Below are 21,014 nucleotides of genomic sequence, written 5' to 3'. Positions count from 1 at the left end.
CCGCTTGGCTGATGTTTGGTGTTATTAAAACAATGTCATCAGCAAAGCGGAGGTGGTGTAGTTGCTGACCATCTATCTTCACTCCCATTCCTTCCCATTCCAGTCGTCGCATGATGTTCTCGAGGGTGGCACTGAAGAGTTTCGGTGAAATGGTATCACCCTGCCGCACCCCTCTCTTGACATCAACGATCACTTCTTTGTAGAATGGTGAGATCCTGGTAGTGAATCCGCAATAGAGCTCACGGAGGATCCTGATGTATTGGGCTTGAATGCCCTGATTGGCTAGGGCTTCAATGACCGCTTCCGTCTCAACAGAATCAAAAGCCTTCTTTAAATCAATGAACGTTAAACAGAGCGGCATCTTGAACTCCCAAGAAACCTCAATGAGCTTGGTTATTGTGTGGATATGGTCGATGGTGCTGAATCCTTTGCGGAACCCTGCTTGCTCACATGGTTGTCCTTCATCTAGTGTTCTGCCAATCCTATTTAGGATGACTCGAGTGAACAACTTGTAGATGACAGACAATAGGCAGATCGGGCGATAGTTGCCAATGTCATGGATGTCTCCCTTCTTGAACAGCAGTACAGTCTTGATGGTTTTCCATTGGGACGGAACCTTGCATTCAGACAGGTAATGAGTGAAGAGCCGAGCCAGTGTATTGATGAGTACTGATGGCAGGTTCTTCAGGTGTTCAGGTCTGACCTTGTCTGGGCCGGGTGCTGTTTGTTTCTTTACCCATGAAATGCCGTGTTGGATTTCGGAAGGGAGAACGTTGGGAACGACATATCCATCCGGTGGAATTTGGTATGTCGGCAAGTGGACATGGCTATCGAATAGATTTGAGTAGAAGTCATGGATAATCTTCTCCATTGCCGTTCTGGAGGATGTGATGGATCCATCAGGACGTCGGAGGGCAGTCATCTTGGTCTTATAGTTGGTGAAGGACAGGCGGGCGTTACGAATACTTTTCCCAGCTTCTGCCGCATCTACCAGTACTTCTGCTCTTCTCTCTTTGAGGTCTTCCTTGATTGCATCTCTGCACTGCTTTGCGAGCTCGGACATTAGCTTGCTGTTGCCTGAGGCATGCGCCAAACCACGCTGGCGAATTAGCTCAAGAGTTTTCGAAGTTTTTGCATGGCAAAAGAAACATGAGCTAACACTGCACTAAAAACAGCTAAATTAATAGGTAAAATATTTAAATTCCACACATCAAGTAAAGAGTTGATATCCAGGATATATAAAGTTCTCACAAAAATCAAATTAAAAAAATCAAAAAATCCCATAAAAATGGGAAGAGGAAATGAACAGACACTTCTCAGAGAAAGGAGGTGGCAAATAGGCACATGAAAAAAGTGCTGATCATCGTTTATCAATAGAGAAATCCAAATCAACAAGATAATGAGACATCTACACCAGTTAAAATAGCACATATCAAAAACAGTAGGAACAATCTGTGTTGGCAGGTATGTGGTGAAAAAAGAACTCATCCACTACCAGTAGTGAGAATGTTATCTGATTCAACCCTGCCCCTCCACCTACTTTTTTTTTCTTTTTGGGTGATGCTCAGGGGTTACTCCTGGCTTTGCACTCAGGAATTACTCCTGGCGGTGCTCAGGGGACATATGGGATGCTGGGAATTAAACCTGGGTTGGCCGCGTGCAAGGCAAATGCCCTACATGCTGTGTTATCACTCTAGCCCTCCAACCTTTTTGTGAACTCTTTAGGGTTTTCTGTGCATATTATCATGTCATTTGAAAATAGTGATGATTTGACTTTTTATTTTCCAATCTAGACTTCTAATAACTTATTGAGTAAAAGTGGATATAGTGGACATCCTTGCCTTATACCTCATCTCAGAGGGAGTGCTTTCTATTAAGAATAATAATGGGTATGGGCTTGTTATAGATGGCTATTATGATTTCAGTGTTCCTTCCACCCCCATTTTGTCCCATTTTGTTGAGGTTTTTTTTTTTTATCATAATGGATGTTGGGTCTTGTCAAAAGTTTTCTCTGCTTCTATTGATGTATTCATACGACTTAAATTTTTCTTTTACTATGTTAATTGATTTCATATATTAAACTAGTCTTGCATCCCTGGGATGAGTTCCACTTGATCGAGGTATATGATTTTTTTAATACATTGTTGGATTTGGTTTATTCAGAGTTCATTAAGGATTTGTGCATCGATGTTCATCAGGAAGATTGGTCTGAAAATTTTATTTCTAAAAGTGTCTCTGTCTGCTTTGGGTATTAGTGTAACACCTTCAGAAGGTGTTAGGAAGGATTTTTATGTCTGATACTATTGGCTGACCCAGTTTCGACTCCTCCGTCCCTCTGGAGAGCCCAGCAAGCTACTCAGAGTATCTTGCCCACATGGCAAAGACTGGCAAGCTACCAGTGATGTAGTCAATATGCCGAAGACAGTAGCAACAAGTCTCATAATGGAGATGTTACTGGGCCCACTCGAGCAAATCGATAAACAATGGGAGGACAGTGACAGAGACAGTGACTATTGGAAGTGCTTAAGGCAGTAAAGACAGTATAAATTCTCTGAAGGGTTGAGAGAAATCACCAATGAACTCATCTGGTCCTGGGCTTTTGCTCTTGGAGAGATTCTTAATTACTGTTTCAATTTCCTTACTTGTGACTGGCCTGTTCAGACTTTGTACATCCTCCTTGTTCAATGTTGGGATTTACATGACTCTTAACAATCTATTCATTTCTTCTAGTTTCTTCAGCTTAAAGTTTTTTTTTTTTTGCTTATTTTGGGTCACACCTGGCAATGCTCAGGGGTTACTCCTGGCTCTACACTCCGGAGTTACTCCTGGTGGTGCTCAAGGGACCATATGGGATGCCGGGGATTGAACCCAGGTGGGCCACATGCAAGACAAACATCCTACCTGCTATACTATTGTTCCCGCCTCTAAAGTTTTTTTTATATGAACCTCTCATTATATTTAGAATTTTTGAAGGATCTGTTTTAATTTCCCCGCTTTTGTTTTGGATCTGTTTGGACATTTTCTCTTTTTTTCCCTCATGAGTATAGCTAAAGGTTTATCTATCTTGTTTATTCTTTTGAGGAATCAACCGCTGGTTTATCAATGTTTTTAACCACTTTCTTGGTTTCTCTGTTGTTGGTTTCTGCTCTTGGTTTTACTATTTTCCTTCTTCTACTACATTTTGGGTTCATTTGCTTTTCCTGCCTTCTCCAGATTTTTGAGGTGTGTTTAGGTTGTTGATTTGGGCTTTTTCTTCTTTCTTAATGTAGCTCTGCATCACTGTGAATTTCCCTTTCACAGCTTTTGCTGTATCCTGAGAGCTTGTATCTTCATTCTCAATGGTTTCAAGGAATCAATAAATGCAAATCTGCATGCAACCAACTTATAGCTTATGTTAATTCAAACTATTAAAGTGGAGAGTTTTAAATAATTATTGATACTTATAGTAATACTTATTTTTGTAGTCAGGCATTGGAAACATTGCTTCAAATAATTTTGTGTCCTATTATATATGTCCTATTATATATCCTGGGCTGGAGCAATAGCACAGCGGGTAGGGCATTTGCCTTGCACATGGCCAATCCGGGTTCGATTCCTCTGTTCCTCCTGAAGAGCCCGGCAAGCTACTAAAAGTATCCCGCCCTCACAGTAGAGCCTGGCAAGCTCCCCATAGCGTATTCGGTATGTCAAAAACAGTAACAACAAGTCTCACAATGTAGACGTCACTGGTGCCCGCTCAAGCAAATAACAATGTAATACTGATTTAAGGATTTTAAGTAAAACTGTGTGCTTTTTGCCATTTTAATATTTAAGCTCAAGTTTAAGTTTTCTTGATATATCATTTTCTTTTGCTGCCTACACTTTATATCTGACCTTTTTGTCCAAATAACTCTGAGCTTTTCTCAAGTTTTCCATCATTGCATAAAATTCTGACTTCTTGTGGCCAATTCTACCTCCTCACACACAAAGGAGATTGTTTGCTGCAGAAAATTCTTCCACTATTGAAACTGCTTTTACATCCACAAAGACCTTATTTATTCTATGTTCAGCACTGAACTATTTTTCACAAAATAGTTGAAGCTAGGACTTAATTTTTTTTGATAAAGAACTATCAGGAAAAAGTACAACTTGAATATTGTTGGGTCAGTCATGGTAATGACAATAAGAAGATAAGAATTTAATCTGTTCAGCTAAAATATTCATGACCAAAGCATTTATTTGCTCATCTGTGAATATTGCATATCTAGTTATGCATTTATTTTTGCATCTAGGCATGCAAGAAGAATCCAGGGGAGATACTGAAGAGCAACATAAGCTAAATTTGGTTCGGAAGCAGTGTTTAAAGAATGACATCCACAAGCTGGTCTTAGCATCTCTGAACAGGGTTTGTACAATTTTGATTTTATACCTTTGTGTAGTTACATAGAATATTAAGTTTGGGGTGATGAGAGACAGTTTTCTATCTCCATTTGCTCTGGTCGGACGTTACATGCATGGAGACAGGGTGCTATGGCGACGTGGGGAGGAGAGGGTCAGCCCACGGTCGTGTGATGGTTTCCATCAGCTGCAGGCTTGCCCAGACACTTTTGATGCCAGAAGTCACTCATATGTCTGTTCAGCCAGAAAGAAATGGATCATCCTGCTTCTTCATTTGCCTCTTGAGTGACTCTAGACCCTTGGATGCCAGTCTTTTCTTTGGAACCACATTATATCTCTCTGATTCCTGTGCACGTGTCCCCAGATCACACCAGGATAAGCTGAAAATGGTCATGTGTGTTGTTTCTTCTTAGACCTTTACATGTATACCTAGTACATTTGTGGGAACCTATTGTAACCAATAACACCATATTTAATACGATAAAGAGGATATGTTTATGCTTATATTGGGAAATTAAAAAGGTATTTTTCTTTAAACACATTTTTAAAAATTAAAACACTGATTTATAAAGTTGTCCATAATACATTTGTTTCAGGCATAGAGTGTTTCAGTACCACTGCTGTGACCTTTCCTCCACCAATGTCCCCAGTTTGCCCTCCAACCCCTGCCTGCCCTCTTAGGCACACAACACATTCACTTCATAATGCTTGCTCCAACAAAACTTAAACAACAGCAAATAAAATTATCAGAAAATAAATCAGTAAAAGCCAATTTGTGACTGCTATATGATTCTAACCTGTGTAAATAGAGAAATTAAAACCATTTAACACAATATAATAAAATGCCTATTCTCATTTATACAAGTTAGTTTTCAACTCTGGAATCTAAAATATATTGCATTAAATTGTATTTTGTACTTGGATCTCATTATGGTAGTAATCATTTCTTACCTGTCATTAATAAAACTTTTAAGAAGTCTGTGCTAATAGATGTTGGAGTTTACATGAAATAGGTAAGGCCTACATATGTAAAATATCTTCCCCACACTGCATGGAAACGCTACGGTTTCCAAGTTGTTTATGATGATTTGTTGCAGGCATTCAGTATTCCAACACCAATCCCACAACCACAGTCACCTTCCTCCATCACTGTCTCCAGTTTTCACAGCCACCCCTCAAGTCTGCCCCTGTAGCAGGTCCACAGTAATTTATTTTATATTGTTTGTTACAAATAAATTGCTAACAGAATGATCAAAAAATATTTTCTTAGAAGAAAATTAGTGAAAATTGTATCTCACCATGGAGACAGTAAGTCCTTGTGTGAGGGGTTAATGAGGTTACAAGTTAGGCCTTCAGTGGTAATGTTTTTGGTACTCAAGATTGGTTGGCTTCTACGTTATATCCCGTCCAATCTTGTGTGCTACTACTCAATTGTCAGTTTGGAGTTTGGCGATGTCATTCCAGTAAACTCAATTTTTATTAATAATAGAAAATAATTAATTTTTGTCTTCTTTAATGACCATAGCATAACATTTCTTATCTGAGATAGGGCCTTATTGCAGAAAAAAAGGAGAGAATCTTAAAAACACTTCGAAGTCTTTATATTTCCTGAATTAGTGACTCTGTATCATGAGTTCTGTATCATGTAATAGATTTTTAACTGGGTGGTACAGCTGGAGTAAATTGTTAACTGGGTGCCGGCTCTGGGGTGTGGGCATGACTGCCCAGGCTTCTGCAAGCATAGGGAGGTAGCCAGTCCTGACGCCGAGAGGGCCTGGAGATCTCAGTCACTGGGACCTGTGTTCCTGAGTTTTCGGCTGGCTGATTTCTCTGGGAGGCTCAGTCATGAGGAGATGGATGCTGGCCGCAGGCGTAGCAGCGACTCTGGCGTGTGGGAGCAAGTGGCTGCCAGGGCTTTATTTGGACAGGCCCTGGCCTGCCCTGCTCTGAGATGTCTCAGCTGGGAATTGGTATCTGAGAAAGTTTTGCAGCTAGTGGATCTCTTTGAGATTTATTTATGAGTCTCTGGAGCGAGGCCAGTAGATGTGCTTACATGGTGTCAGAGGTGGTTTGTCTAGAAGCTGGGGCTTCCAGAGTACAGAGAGGTGGGGGGAGATAGCCCATCCTGGTTCCGAGAAGGCCGAGAGATTTTGTAATGATTCAAAGGTATCGATGGAATTAAAATGCCTTAGTCCTTTAGCATAAGATGTATTGAGTCTTCATAAGCGGTAAGAGTAAAGATGTAAGGATTGGTTAGTACTAGTGTTTTCATGTAAGGAAAATGTAATCAAGGTAATTAAATGAAACGAGTCCATGTCTTTTAGTGTACCCTGACAATATCAATTAATCAAAATACCTTGCAGGGAACCCTAACTAAAAAATTCAGCTGAAACGGAATTTTACAGTTGTCTGTGATGGATTTGAGCCTTTAATAGTATCACTGTATCACTGTCATCCTGTTGTTCATCGATTGCCTCGAGCAGGCCCCAGTAATGTCTCCTTCGTCCTAGCCCTGAGATTTTAAAAAGTGCCACATTCGAGGCTCTTTCAGGGTCAGGAGAATGAGACCCATCATTGTTACTGGTTTTTGGCATATTGAATACGCCGCGGGGAGTTTGCCAGACTCTGCTCTGTGGGCAGGCTACTTTTGGTAGCCTGCCAGGTTCACCAGAGTAAGAACTAGAAAATAAGATGTCATGCAGCCGCAAATGCTTCCAGGAGCAGGGTTTTATAGTCTCTGGGTCTTGGCTGTTGATGGGATTACACGGCGCCGGGGTAGTTGGTGGGTGTAAAGCCTACATACTGGAAGGTGGGGGATCTGGGTGGAGGAGGTCCCAGTCCCAATCCGAGCAGGCTTAGAGATCTATGCCCTGGGTCCCGCACACCTGGGTTCCTCTGTCGGATCCTTCATGTGTGAGGCTCGTCCGAACATGTGGAGAGTGGTCTTAAGCATGGCTGTGGCTGGAACCGGAGGTCTTCAGCTACTGGGGCTCTGCTCGGAGTGGGGAGGGAAACTCAACCCACCCACCTCCAAGGTGAGGACAGCCAGGCGCGGAGGCAGGAGACGCTGCACTGTTCTAGTTAGTTGAATTTTATTCCAGAAGTAGTGAAGGTTGCATCTGTCGGAGGAGTGTATTAGGCTCTAGCAGTCAGACGAGAGCTTCCTGTGCCTTGTGCGGTGGAGCTTCCGCTGCTGGGGTCCTGGCCATGCTAAAGTAGTTTCACAGGAGGCACCGGCATAGCCTCCCTGCCCTGGATCTGGAGGTGCTGTTTGTGCAATGATCAGCTCTCCAGTGAGGGACCAGGGTGGGGCCCCAGCTATACCCGCAAGGGCATGACTGATATTTAAAGCTAACTGTGGATTTTGCCTGCAGTGACAGGAAGAATTCTCAAGTATAAATCTTTATGGAAGAAATGTAAATTTTTAAAAAACTTGTTAGGAAAAATTTCATAATTTCCACGAAAATTTAAATGGGCATTTTCTGATTTCAGTTCCACTGTAAGAATTTATAATATAGGTGCACATATGTACAAAGCTTATTTAGATGAGACTATTTATTGTAATGTTTTAATAGTAAAATGTGGCAGCAGACTAAATGCTTACAGTGTAATTGTCTGTTTATCATACACCTAGCTTCCCACCTTCTGGAATCTGTTGGCTCTTGTGTAATTTTGTTTCATCTTGTGACAGTCTCAGCCTGGAGTTTGAGTGGAAGTTAAGTTGGTCCTTTCCGGAACCAAACAGTCTGGTGGTGTCTCTGGAGTCTCTCTCTGGCTCTGTGCCCTTGGTGAGGGCAGTGGCGCCCCAGCCCAGCCCCTGGTGACATGAGCAGACCCCACTCGCCCAGCACCGCCCCCCCCCCCCCCCCCCAGGGCACAGGACCTGTGGCTTTGTCTGATTGCTCCAAGGGCTCTTTCTCTTGAGATCCAGACTTTCTTTCCAGGCATAGGTCAGCTCGATACTCATTTTTCTTCTGGATCGTTTTTCTGAATTGGACCAACTCAGGAGGCAGATAGTAAAGGGGCTGCAGTATTTTCGCTTGATCTGGTTAGTTTTCTTCGTAGAGACACATTTATATTATCTCTGAATTCTCTGAAAAATCTTGGAGAGTTGTGAAGCAGAGGTCATGGAATGGTGGCGACTTCACGAATGAGTGGTTGCGACCTCATTGATGGCGACGACTTGTCTGTAGGTGTCTGTCTTCCCATTGCAACTTCCGCCTTTCAGCTGGACAGCTCTTGCTGAGTACAAATGGATTGATTTTGGTTCCCATTTGACCGGAAATGCAACGTATCGCTATTTTTTTTCTTTTTGGGTCACACCTGGCGATGCACAGGGGTTCCTCCTGGCTCTGCACTCAGGAGTTACTCCTGGAAGTGCTCAGGGGACCCTATGGGATGCTGGGAATCGAACCCGAGTCAACCTTGTGCCAGGCAAGTGCCCTACCCTCTGTGCTATATCTCTCCAGCCTTGTATCACTATTTTTAAGGAAGACTATTAGGTAAGTGAAAAAAGTCCTTAGGTTTATAAATATGACACACATTACTTTTTATACATATTTTCAAATTTATAAATCTGTCAGTAATCAAGTACCATTATTTTAAATTATCAAAAAACTTACCTGAGCTCCATCATATGTAATGATATGTAGCTCTACATTCTATGATCCATTTTGCAGGGAGGGTTTGGGTCACACCTGGTAGTGGCTGGGGGCTATTTCCAGCTCTGCTCAGGAGTAACCCCTGGCAGTACTTGGGTGACTGCATGTGGCTCTGAGGTTGAACCAAGCCAGCAGGGTGCAAGGCTTGGCTAAGGGTGCCTTAACCTCCATACTCTCTCTAGTCTTTCTGGGATTCCCTTTCATGCATAGAAAACAGATCTCTTGTTTATTAGTCACAGTGAACTGCACTTGATGTAGTTAGTCCCCAGGGGAGTTCAAGGTAGCAAGAGCCAAGCTGGCACTTGTTAGAGGTGAGGGTATTAAGGACATGGATGAGCACATCATAAATTCAAATCTGATTTGATTTTTAGCATATAAAATAGATCTGTGATATATTTTGAACTTGGAGCAGAATCATTCAGCTACCTCATTTGTAGAGCCCAGTACAAAATAAAAGTGTAGAATCTAATGTCTAAAACTCAGGCATTTGGACGCCAGAGAGATGCCCCCAGACTCTGCACGAGGCTATCTTACCTGGAGCAATCCAGAGGGGGGCTGGTGAGTTGTTCTCGCCACTCCAGAGGAGCCCCAGCAGGCAAAAGCCTCTAGAACTCAGTCTCCGCCATGCTCACGATCACACTCCACAGGCTCGGACGGGCCTCACCCGTGAGTGAAGCGAGGCTTTATAATGGATCTTGAATCGTAGAATTCCTGGAGCATGCAGGCGCATTTGCGGCAGGGCGACCTCCCATGTAACACATCACATTTGATGGAGTTTAAAGTAGAAGGCAAACAGTCTTAGGGGGATTGGCTCAACCTTTCACCTTTAACAATATCTTGGTAATCTCTTATAGAAGGGCTTACTGGTTCCTGGGTGAAACACAACAATCTTCACTCACTCTCCTCTAAATAAACTTTTTTGGATCATTTTTAGCAGATTATTCAAAACCATCAATACAAAATAAATTACTTCGGTTCTTCTTTGGGGGCAGTGTTTGGGGTTTGGGGTGAAAATATTTGAAATATGGTCATGAGAAGGTATAATGGTTGTGGGATTGGTGTTTGAATAGTAAATGTAATTAAATGCCGTGAACAACTTTATAAAAATAGAATTAAAAAAATAAAAATCGGGCATTTTGCAATGGTGGCAGCATATATGAAAGCTGATGGCCTGGGGAGCACATGGGATGACAGCACACCCCCAAGGCCAGCCACCCATCAGAACGTGGGGGGTGACAGATGTTTTTGTTTGAAGTCATGACACATCTTTGGCACTGAACATGCAGATACAAGATGACAATGTCAGCAAAGTGGCACTTGTGCTTTAGGAGAAGCTTTAAACTTGTGCTTTAAGTTGTTTTAAAGTTCCCATGTTCTGTTTTTTTTTAATCAATAAATGTAAGACTATTTAACCACAACACCCAAAGGGAGAGAGAGAACAGAGGGGAATGCCCTGCCACAGAGGCAGGGTGGGATAGGGGGGTTGGGGGGAGGAGGGATACTGGGATCCGTGGTGGTGGGAAATGGGCATTGGTGGAGGGGTGGGTACTTTATCATTGTATAATTAAAACCCAAGCACAAAATTTGTAAGTCTACAACTGTACCTCATGGTGTCTCGCTAATAAAAATTTAAAAAAAGTAAAACAAAATAAGTATTACTTCATTTTAACTGCAGATATTCTACATCGCTCTTTTGATTTCAGTTCATCGGAAATCCTGGGATTCAGAAGTGTGGATTGAAAGTTATTTCCTCTGTGGCCTGTTTTCCGGAGGCCCTGGAGGTGCTGGCTCTGGAGGGTGCTGTCGACACGGTGATGCACACGGTGCAGATGTTCCCCGACAGCCAAGGTGAGACCGTGGCTCAGGATGGATTTGTACAGACCTCTGCTGCGCCTGGACGCCCTTCAGTTTTTTTATATTGTTTGCATTTTTCTTTTTTTTCTTTGTTTCTTCTAGAAATCCAGTGTCTGGGTTTAAGTCTTATAGGCTGTTTGATCACAAAGAAGAATTTATGCATAGCAACAGGGCATCTGCTGGCCAAGATTCTGGTGTCCACCCTGCAGCGTTTCGCCGATGTCCCTGATGTGCAGATGAAGGTTGGTGCCTCTGGAGGGCGCTGTCAGAGCTTCTGCAGACTCCCGGTAGCAGGTGTAAATCCACTTTGCATTAATGGGAACATTCTAGTGACTTGAGAACCATTGGTCATTTTGCAGTGTTTTATTTATAAATAGTGGAAATTTGGACTACGCTTTCATAAGTGGCAACAGTGACCAGGAATAAAAATATCTAGGCACCAGTCTTTGTGGAAACATCGTCAGTGGTGAGATAATGTAGAATGAAAAGGTTCTGACACACAACATCCTTAGATAAAACTAGGGGCTGCGCAGGTAGAACTAGGGGTATGGCGCTTGTCTTGCACGACACCAACCAGGTTCAGTCCCTGATACCCCTGAGTGCAGAGCCAGGAGTAAACTCTGAGCACAGCTAGGTGTGACCTTCAAAAGAAGCAAACCAAAAAAGCCTACAGTGTATTTTTGAAAACCTGATTTCCACGAAGCGTTCAACCTCAGCAGAACTGGTTAGAAATAATCCTGGAGAAGGAAATGGTTTTCAGCAGTTATTGATTAATCTAGGCATGTGCTTTAGGATCTATAAACTATCGGCAATTGGCTGGATCTGGCTTGCCGATATTTGACATGATCACACAAGGTCTTTAGCTCTATATTTGAATCTGTAGTTCTGCACACTGTCATTGTTCATTTATATATGCAAGGGGAGGTGAGGAACACAGTCTCCTTGGACCTGCAGATATTTAGAACACTCTCACTAAAAGTGAGTACCTGTAGAAACTTCTCATCCCTGAAGCTCAAAAAATGCTTTCAGTATGTAGACAATATCATCATTATATTTTAATGATAATAAAAATTCGAAAGTTCAGTTGACCTTTGTTGAACACTAAGATAACTAATACAGAGTCAAAATCCATACATTCCCCCAGCGTTACCTGGTGAACAGACGTCTGTCGGAACCTCTACCTGTGGTTCTGAGAGGTGAGGTGTAACTCGCTAGTTCATTTTATAATGGTTTATGGCAAACTTACAAACCCAGGCTGCCTTCAGAGCTGCTCTCTAATGACTCACAAGTAAAATCTAGGAGGAACGTTTGTCTCTTAAGGTTAAAAGTTTCAGAACACAAAACTGTTGGGAAAGTTTTGACTATCTGGAAAACCTCACTCACAAGTGGTAATGACAAGGGACTTTCGTTCCACAGATAGGTGTCAGGTAGGGATCTCAAAAGCCAAGTGCTAGAGGGTCAAGCCCCTTACTGCTTGGCCAGATGGTGATAACTCTCGGCTATAAGAGAATGGGGGCGATTTATAGAGTCATTTAAAAAAATTGCTGCTTTCAAGAACAAACTATAAATTTATTTAGTTAAGTGAACATCACAAGTTTTGACTGTCACAGGCAAACTCTCTGCTTTATCTGCTTATTTATTTGACCATTGTTGATATTACTGCTCTCACACTTTCAGGGATTTCAGACCATCCTGAAAATCCTGGAGTTGCTGCCGCCTTTTTCCAAGCTGCTGTTGCATCATTCATTTGATTCAGTCATTTTCCATCAGATGTCTTCTGGCATTCTGGAGCAAAAAGACCAGCAGGTTCCATATTGTTATTCCCCTGCATGCTAAATATTACAGTGTGTTTGTCTGGCCCTGCTTCTCATTTCTGCTCTTTTCAGTTTCTGAGACTCTGCTGTAGGTGCTTTGCAAAACTGAGTGCGGAGGACGAGCTGAAGGGCTTGATGCTGGAGAGAGCCTGCGAGCAGGACAACAGTGTCATGGCTGAGTGTTTGCTCTTGCTGGGAGCCGATGCCAGTGGAGTCAAGGAGACCCCTCCTCTGATTTGCCAGGTGAGTATTCGAGACCACACATCCTTTCACTGCCATTGTCCTGCTGTTCATAGCTCTTACAGCATCTTCTCTTACTGCAGAATTTACTAATTATTTATCTTGACACGTCTGCTTGTGATTTGTAGTAGGAGCTTAGAGTCACAGAATTTCACAGGAAAGTGTGTTCTTTAGCTATTATTCACTATCGTTCCTCATTTTACATGTTAACCTACCTTGTTAAGTTGAGGAATAATCTTTTAAAGTGTGTCCCTAACTCACTCACTTTATATGAACTGTTCTCCAGTTTCATCTCACTAGATGGTTTAGTCTCGATCATTTCCCAGTTATTTTTCCTATATTTTCTTTTGTTGTCTGGAAAGTTTTCAGTGGTCTACAGGTAGCTGAGCAGATTGTGTGCAGGTCACTCAGGTCACTGAGCTGAGGAAAAACTGTCCCTTGGAGTTAGTTCTTTAGGAAAACAGCAATCCTTAAAGGACCTGATGCACTTACTCTGCCTTCCTGCAGAAAATGCTTTGCATCCTTCTCTTAATTTAGGGAAATGTTTTTGAACAAAAAGTCTTTTATTCTATTCTTTTCCTAATCTTCAGAGTTAATGTACTATTTATTTGTCCTTGAATGTGGAAGTTTGCACGGGTGGGCGTATTAAGTTTGAAGCATCTACCCTGACTGGCAGAAATTATTTGCATTTAGCAAATACTGAGTATCAATTCTGATTGCTGCCTCTGGGTATACTGAGCACAGACCATGTGCCAGAGGAGCACACGTGAGGAAGTTTAGGAACCAAAGCAGAGCTGATCTCCTCAGGGTTTCTAGGGTGAATATTGGTCTGACATGGACTTGCTGTTCTTAGGTGCATCTCCAAGGAGTGGGGTGCAGGGTGCAGCTTCCTGCAGCGGGGAGGGCAGAACAGAAACAGGCACCAGCAGTGTCCGGAGCTGCGGGCAGCGCAGCCCGGAGGCAGGCACTCCTGGGCCTCGGGGTCCAGCTCACCTTTGAGCTGCCCTGCCTTCCTGTGCCCGTCAGAGCCCACACTCGTGGCAAAGCCTTTGTGCTGCTAATCATTTCTAACTTACTCTGAGGCTGCACTTGCCTCCTTGCTGGATCTGTGTGGAGGGTGAGGGGATGCTCAGTCAAGCCCCATCTCTTCCGTCACAGGTGTGTGAGAAGACCGGCAGCCCCCGCCTGGTGGAGCTGCTGCTCGATGGTGGCTCCCGAGAGCAGGACGTCCGGGCTGCCCTGGCCATCAGCGTGGGCAAGGGGGACGGCCCCGTGGTCAGCCTGCTCTTGCGGAGGCTTGCCCTGGACCTGGCCAACAGCAGCATCTGCCTGGGTGGCTTCTGCCTGGGGCGGCTGGAGCCCACGTGGCTGGGCCCTCTGTTCCCAGACAGGGCGCCCAGTGCCGGGAGCGAGACACGTAAGGACGGACAGCCCGCCCATTTGTCAGCGGTGTTCAGCAAGGTGTACTCCACTTTGCTACACTGAAGTAAAAAGTGTGGCCACAACTTTAGATATATTTTTTGTTATAGAGTGCTCGAAGATGGCATTACGTTTAAATTCTTTATATTTTAGCGAAATGTATTTTGTAGAGGCGGAGCAGAGAACTCGGATCTTTCTCAGGGACCACGCTTTTACATAGCTCATTTCTTCCAGGGCCAGCTGTGAGGACTGGGTGGTCCCGTGCCAGGTGCAGGGGTGCTGAGGGTCACCAAGGCCGCCGGCCGTGCTTGGGTGCCCTGTGGTGAGGGGATAAACCCAGCCCTGCACTTTCTTTTCTTTTTTCTGTGGTGGTGGGGGGTGTGTGCTCTAAAGTGGTGCTTAGGGCCTCGGGGCCCCTCCTGAAAGGAGTTGGTCCACTAGGCTGGAGGTCAGTGCTGGGGCCTGACGCTGGGAACCGGCAGGGCAACCCCCAGTGACGTTCACACGTGGTGCTGGGAACAAGTCCGGGTGCTACAGCGAACCCCTGTATTCTCTCCTGGCTTTGTGTTGTCACTCATCATACGTCAGTGATCTATGCTAACTTTTTAAAGGGATTAAGTAGGGCGTTTGCCTTGCATGCAGCCAACATGGCCGACCTGAGTTCGATTCCTCCGCCCCTCTCGGAGAGCCTGGCAAGCTACCGAGAGTATCTCGCCCGCACGGCAGAGCCTGGCAAGCTCCCCGTGCTGTATTCGATGTGCCAGACACAGTAACAACAAAGTCTCCAATGGAGACGTTACTGGGTCCGCTTGAGCAAATCGATGAACAACGGAAGGACAGTGACAGTGACAAATCCGTAAGGAAGAAAATAAGAATAATCCAGCTTCTCCCTCTTCAGATCATGTGCTTTCCCCGCTATGCTTAAGTACATGTAAGCATGTAAACATGCACATAGATGCTTGTGCTTTAAGGCTAGTAGACTTTGCATTCTGCTTAGGAGTATCTCAAGAGTAAGGGCAGGGTTGCCCTCTGGATGAACACATCTGGCTGCCTGGCGTTCCTTGCACGGATTGAGCTTTAAAGTCTCAAGCACCCAGCAGCTTTCCAAACTGTCCACCTCCTAGCCTGCCCACCCTCTTCCATCCCTTTCTGCCATCGGGCTTTCATGAAAGCCGTGCTTGCTCGGCTGGGCGGAAGCTCAGGGGAAGCACAGGCCTGTAGGCGCAAGGCTAGCTCTGAGCTGGGCCCCCAGCCCCACGCCTCTGATCCCTGTATCCCACACCCCACCCCTCCGACTCTCCGCATAGAAGAAAGACAGGGAAAACCTGCCCAACCCGTGCTTTGTTTTAACACCCACACTCTGCGCCTCCTCTGCAGACCCAGCCTGTGAACCCGGCGGCCAGTCCCCTCTCACCCCCCCGTGTGCTCACCTCTTCTCCTTCCTCCCTCTCCCTGCCTCCCAGTCCTGTGTGCTCACTCCCTCACCCACCCAGAAGCTCATTCAGGGCGTTTAGGTATTGCCTTGTATACCTGTGCTTACAGCTCTTAGCCCAAACCGAGTTTCATGTTATTTACCATGCCAAAATATGTCAGTTTTTACCATTTTCAAAAACGTGATTTTTTGCCAGCTGATTATAGTTAATATCTCAATAGGAAAGGGATTTGAAAGTCAAGATGAAGAATTCCCTAGAAAGATGAGCATGTATAAGGGACCTTGGTGTGATCTGTACTTGTTCGAGTAAAATTTGACTTCTAAGTTGTGCTGTGCCCTTTGCTGTAGGCATGGGATCTGTGCTGGCCCGGTTGGTGCTCGGGTGCCAGGCTCGGAGCAGAGGGCCCGAGGGTGCGGGCTCCGTCAGTGAAGGGCCTGGCTCTGAAGCCCTTGATGAGCTCGATGACTGGACCTTCATTCCTGAACCCTTTGTGGACAGTATGTTTGGTCAAAGTGATGACCTGGATAGTGAAGGTATTTGCTTTGAAAAATCTCCTTGTTCTGGCAGACACACTGGCACCCGTGGGCAGCAACTGAGGTGAAACTTGACTGGACTCCTGTTGAGAACTCAAGGGAAGTGGGTTTGGGTTGGAGCACCTGCTCAGCTTGAAGGCAGGACTCTCTCTCCTCGTGTCCCTGCACTGTGGGGGCTGTGCTTCTGGGAAACCCCACTCTCAGCACACCCTCTGCTTTGCAGCTGGGCCTCCTGTGGGTAGCCTGGGGCCCTGGCGCTCTGAGAGCCCCTAAAGCCTGCCCCTCCACCTACTTTTTTTTTTTGCTTTTTGGGTCACAGCCAGCAATACTCAGGGGTTACTCCTGGCTCATGCACTCAGGAGTTACTCCTGGTGGTGCTCAGGGGACCATATGGGATGCTGGGGATCGAACCTGGGTCAGCTGCATGCAAGGCAAACGCCCTACCCAGTGTGCTATCGCTCCAGCCCCTCCACCTTCTGATTGTTCTACCTCTCCAGCCCTAAGTTTTAATTTAATTTAATTTAATTTTTTTTAAATAGGGGCCATTTTAGCTTGTGCCTGCTCATTCTGTTTTCTCTAGTGTTCATTCCATGAATGAAGCCCTAGAGTGCTGAGTTAAGTGGAGACTTAGTCAAGGCTGCTGTGTGACCCTGGGGCCCAGGACATGGCTCAGTGCGGGAGCTCATGCCTCCTAGGTTTGAGGCCTTGGGTTTGATCCCCGGGACCCCCGCAAAATAATATAGTGTGAGTCCACTGTGCAATTTGAGATTTGAAAATTTTGCAAGAAAACTTGACTGAAGCAAAAGAATCTCATTAAAGATTTGTACATAAACTTTTGTTGTTTCCTATCTGGTATGTTTTTATCATATGTGTTGGCTCTTTCCCACCTTGAAATTATGAGGAATGTATTATTTTCCTGCTTATCTTTGCCACAGACACTTGTTCAGCAATTTGATATAATTCATGGATGAAGAAAACTATGGTTGAATTTTGAAAATAAAAAGACAACATAATTTAAGGATGTTACAGAAAAGGAACTGGGCAGTTTTCATGAATGGAAATATTTAATCTTGATGAAACTATGATTCCTCATCTTGTGATTGAGTTAATATTTCTTATTTGCCTTTATGATTTAAAAATAGGAAGCGGAAGCTCATTTCTTATGAAAAAAAAGCCAAATTCAATCAGTGTGGGAGAACTTTATCGAGACCCTGCCTTGCAGCGTTGCTCACCAAACCTACAAAGGCATTCCAGTTCATTGGTCAGTGAACTTCCAGTGTGTGAGTGTGTGTGTGTGTGTGTGTGTATGTGTGTGTGTGTTACTGACTTCTCTGGGGAACTGAAGTTCTGGTTGTGGCTGGAATCTTGAAAACCCTTGATGTCACCCTGCCCTTTACTGTTGGGCCTGGTCCCACAAGAATTGACAAACACTCTAGATCTTATGGTAATTTCTAGGGAAAATGATAAAAAAAATTTGTTTTTGTGTTTTGGTCAGTTCAGCTAGTGCTTAGGGCTTACTTCTGGCTTTGTGCTCAAAGATCAGTCCTGGTGGGGTTTGGGGGTTCATATGGGGTGCTGGCGATCGTATCTGGGTCAGACACCTGCTGTACTATTAGTTCACCCCAAGAAAATAATCTATTTCTCCACCCCAAGAAAATAATCTTCTCTGCATAAAATGGACATTGATTTTATTATAAATGTCTTTTTGTTGAATAGGAACCCATTTTGAATCATGAAAATTTACTTAAGCAAAAAAGAAAAATAGTATCTTCAGATGATTCACTCAGTAAGTATTTCAAAGTAACCTAAGTAAATGGTGTTTTGAGTAGTGTATAGCTGCACTTTGTTCCATTTTCTCTGCTTGTCTGATTTTCTTGTGTCTAATTTTCTATTTCCTTCTATATGGCCATCAAATGGTTTGTTCCCGGTGTGTTTCCACAGTCTAGAATAATGAGCTACAACTGGAGACTAGAAATTTGACCCTTTACGATGTGGTAGAAGACACTTGTTTCCTTCCTCTTGCTCCCTGAAGTGTGTGTGCGCCCACCCAGCCCCGTCAGCTGCTGTGCAGTCCCTCTGCTCTCTGACTGTGTGTTGTTGCTCACGGTGTTTCTGCTCCTGGGATGTGCCTCTGTCGTTCACTTCGCTGCCGAGTTTCCACTGGGAGGGAGCTTGGTGCGAGGGGGTGGTCGGCAGCCACTCGCTGGGTGAGAGGAATTCTTACATTTCCGTGTCTGTCTTTGACCAAAGGGTCATCGAAGCTTCAGTCCAACACCAGGCCTTCTGACAGCACTTCTTCCCTGGCCTCTGAGAGAGAATATATCACATCACTGGACCTTTCCGCAAATGAGCTGAGAGACATCGACGCCCTCAGCCAGAAGTGTGGGCTCCTCAGCCACCTGGAGCACCTGCAGAGGCTGGAGCTGCACCAGAATGCGCTCACCGGCTTCCCTGCCAAGCTGTGCGAGGTGACATCGGCACGCCGGGCGCTCTGCATGTGGCACCGACTCCCGGAGGAGATGCTTGCAGAGAGGGCTCTCTTGTGTGCTGGGTTGCAACCCCATCCCTGCGGCTCCGTGCGGAGACAGTGGGGAGGGAGAGTTGATCTGTGTTAGGCAGATGTGGTCACACTTTCCTCTGGTTAGCACTGGGGTTAAGTGAGAGAAGCAAGATGTGCAATCTGATTTGGTGGCACTGCTCTGGCTTAACTGCCAGCTTTGGGACAAGGACATCTTACTCTCTCGTCTGCGAAATGTGGAGACTCAGTCATCACAAAAGCTTTTCTTTGAGTTTTAAATTATATGGAATTTAAAATTCTTTCTTTTTGCTTAAAATTCCCTTTGCAAGAGTTAAGAGATAAGCCTGCTGATATGCTAGCTCTTTTTTTTTCTTTTTGGGTCACACCTGGCGATCCACAGGGGTTACTCCTGGTTCTGCACTCAGGAATTACCCCTGGCGGTGCTCAGGGAACCATATGGGATGCTGGGTCGGCCTTGTGCAAGGCAAACGCCCTCCCCGCTGTTCTCTCTCTCCAGCCCCTATACTAGCTTTTTGAATATTAACTTTATTCATCACTTTTATGAATGATAGTGATCTATCTATCTGGAGTGATAGCACAGCGGTAGGGTGTTTGCCTTGCGCGCAGTCAGCCTGGCTGAGCTGGGTTCGATTCCTCCGCCCCTCTCGAAGAGCTTGGCAAGCTACTGAGAGTATTCAATATGCCAAACACAGTAACAAGAAGTCCCACAATGGAGACGTTACTGGGCCCGCTTGAGCAAAAGTGTTTCATCACTTTTATGAACTTTAGGTAAGAAGTCGAGGAAGATGTACCCAAAACAAAATGATTTTATTTTATTTATTTGTTTGCTTTTTGGGTCACTCCCAGTGATTCTCAGGGTTTACTCCTGGCTCCGTGCTCAGGAATTACTCCTGGTGTGCTTGCGGGAGCATATGGGATGCTGGGGATTAAACTCGGGTCAGCTGCATGCAAGGCAAATGCCCTACCCACTGTACTATTGCCCCTACAAAATGATTTTAATTCAAGTGTTTATTTAACTCCATTTCAACTGAACTGAAAATTTAATAAAGGACTATGTCCACTTTTAAGAACTAGTTTTATTGCAATATATTTTTCCTTTTTATAACCTATAAAATTCATAGTAACTTTGAGACAGATGCGTGGTTAAATCAGCATCAGTGCTATCCTCTCATTATATTCGCATTTGTGGGCAGAAGAAGGGCAGGGACCTCCACTGCCCACCGTATCCCCAGTGCCTCTTTGTCACCCAAATAGTGTGATGTCCCCATGCAGCTCTGCTCTCCTCCTCGGCCGGGTCCCACCTGGCCCACATTACCACTGCTTGCCCAGTTAGAGGTGATCCTGGCTGCACAGTCCTCATGAAATTGCCAACTCCTGAGGGCAGCAACAGTCTCCATCTCCCCGATCGCTGCCACCATGCCGTAAGGCTCTAGGGATGACTATTCAGACTGACACCTTGGGACCCACCTGCTGCTCAGCTAAAGCAGGAGAAGCCAGAGAGGGCCTGACAGGGCCAGACACAGTAGGGCATCCAGGAAGACCAGTGTGCACCTTCTCTGGGCTCTCCGAGCCACACTGCAAAGACTAGCCGCTCCGTTGTGTGGCAGAGGTTGACCAGTTAATCAGTGTGCTGATCTGTACTCCTGTGTACACATGAGTGTACTCCTGTGGATTCTGTTTTCAGTTTTGTTTTTTAAAAACACATTCATGATTTTAGTTACCAGCATTGAGGAAGGCGAAATACTAGGTAAATGTCATATTCTTAACTACCTGGTGCGTTCTGACATTTCAATCCCTGTCTTTCCAGATGCTGAAGTGTCTGACACATTTGGACTTGCACAGTAACAGATTTACCTCGTTCCCCTCCTACTTGCTGAAGATGAAGTGTGTGGCCACTCTTGACGTCTCGCGCAATGACATCGGCCCCTCGGTGGTCCTGGAGCCTGCCTGGAAGTGTCCCACCCTGAGGCAGTTGAACCTGTCATACAACCAGTTAACTTCTCTCCCCGAGCACCTGGCCACTGCTGCTGAGAACCTGGAGCAGCTGGTTGTGGAAGGGTGAGTAGCCCCCTCTCCCAGCTCCAGGCTGTTACAGCGGGCAGAATGCCCCGAGGCTGCTTCTGGAGGGAGGAGGGTCTGTGGCA

General features: G+C 44.9%; 1 protein-coding gene across 1 annotated transcript in view; it reads left to right on the top strand.

Moving 5' to 3' along the window:
* LRRK2 (leucine rich repeat kinase 2) overlaps positions 1 to 21,014 on the top strand; it is a 157,749-nt gene that overhangs the window by 43,280 nt on the left and 93,455 nt on the right. Inside the window, 11 exon segments of the mRNA XM_056107813.1 lie at positions 4,272 to 4,384; positions 10,742 to 10,886; positions 10,995 to 11,134; positions 12,570 to 12,698; positions 12,779 to 12,949; positions 14,105 to 14,363; positions 16,146 to 16,331; positions 17,474 to 17,592; positions 18,048 to 18,117; positions 18,582 to 18,799; positions 20,678 to 20,928. Coding sequence (XP_055963788.1) covers positions 4,272 to 4,384; positions 10,742 to 10,886; positions 10,995 to 11,134; positions 12,570 to 12,698; positions 12,779 to 12,949; positions 14,105 to 14,363; positions 16,146 to 16,331; positions 17,474 to 17,592; positions 18,048 to 18,117; positions 18,582 to 18,799; positions 20,678 to 20,928 — 1,801 coding nt within the window.

The sequence above is a fragment of the Sorex fumeus genome, unplaced genomic scaffold (genome assembly GCF_029834395.1).
Source record: "Sorex fumeus unplaced genomic scaffold, SorFum_2.1 ptg000177l, whole genome shotgun sequence".
Classification (NCBI taxonomy): Eukaryota; Metazoa; Chordata; class Mammalia; order Eulipotyphla; family Soricidae; genus Sorex; species Sorex fumeus.
This window is presented reverse-complemented; position numbering and strand designations above follow the sequence as displayed.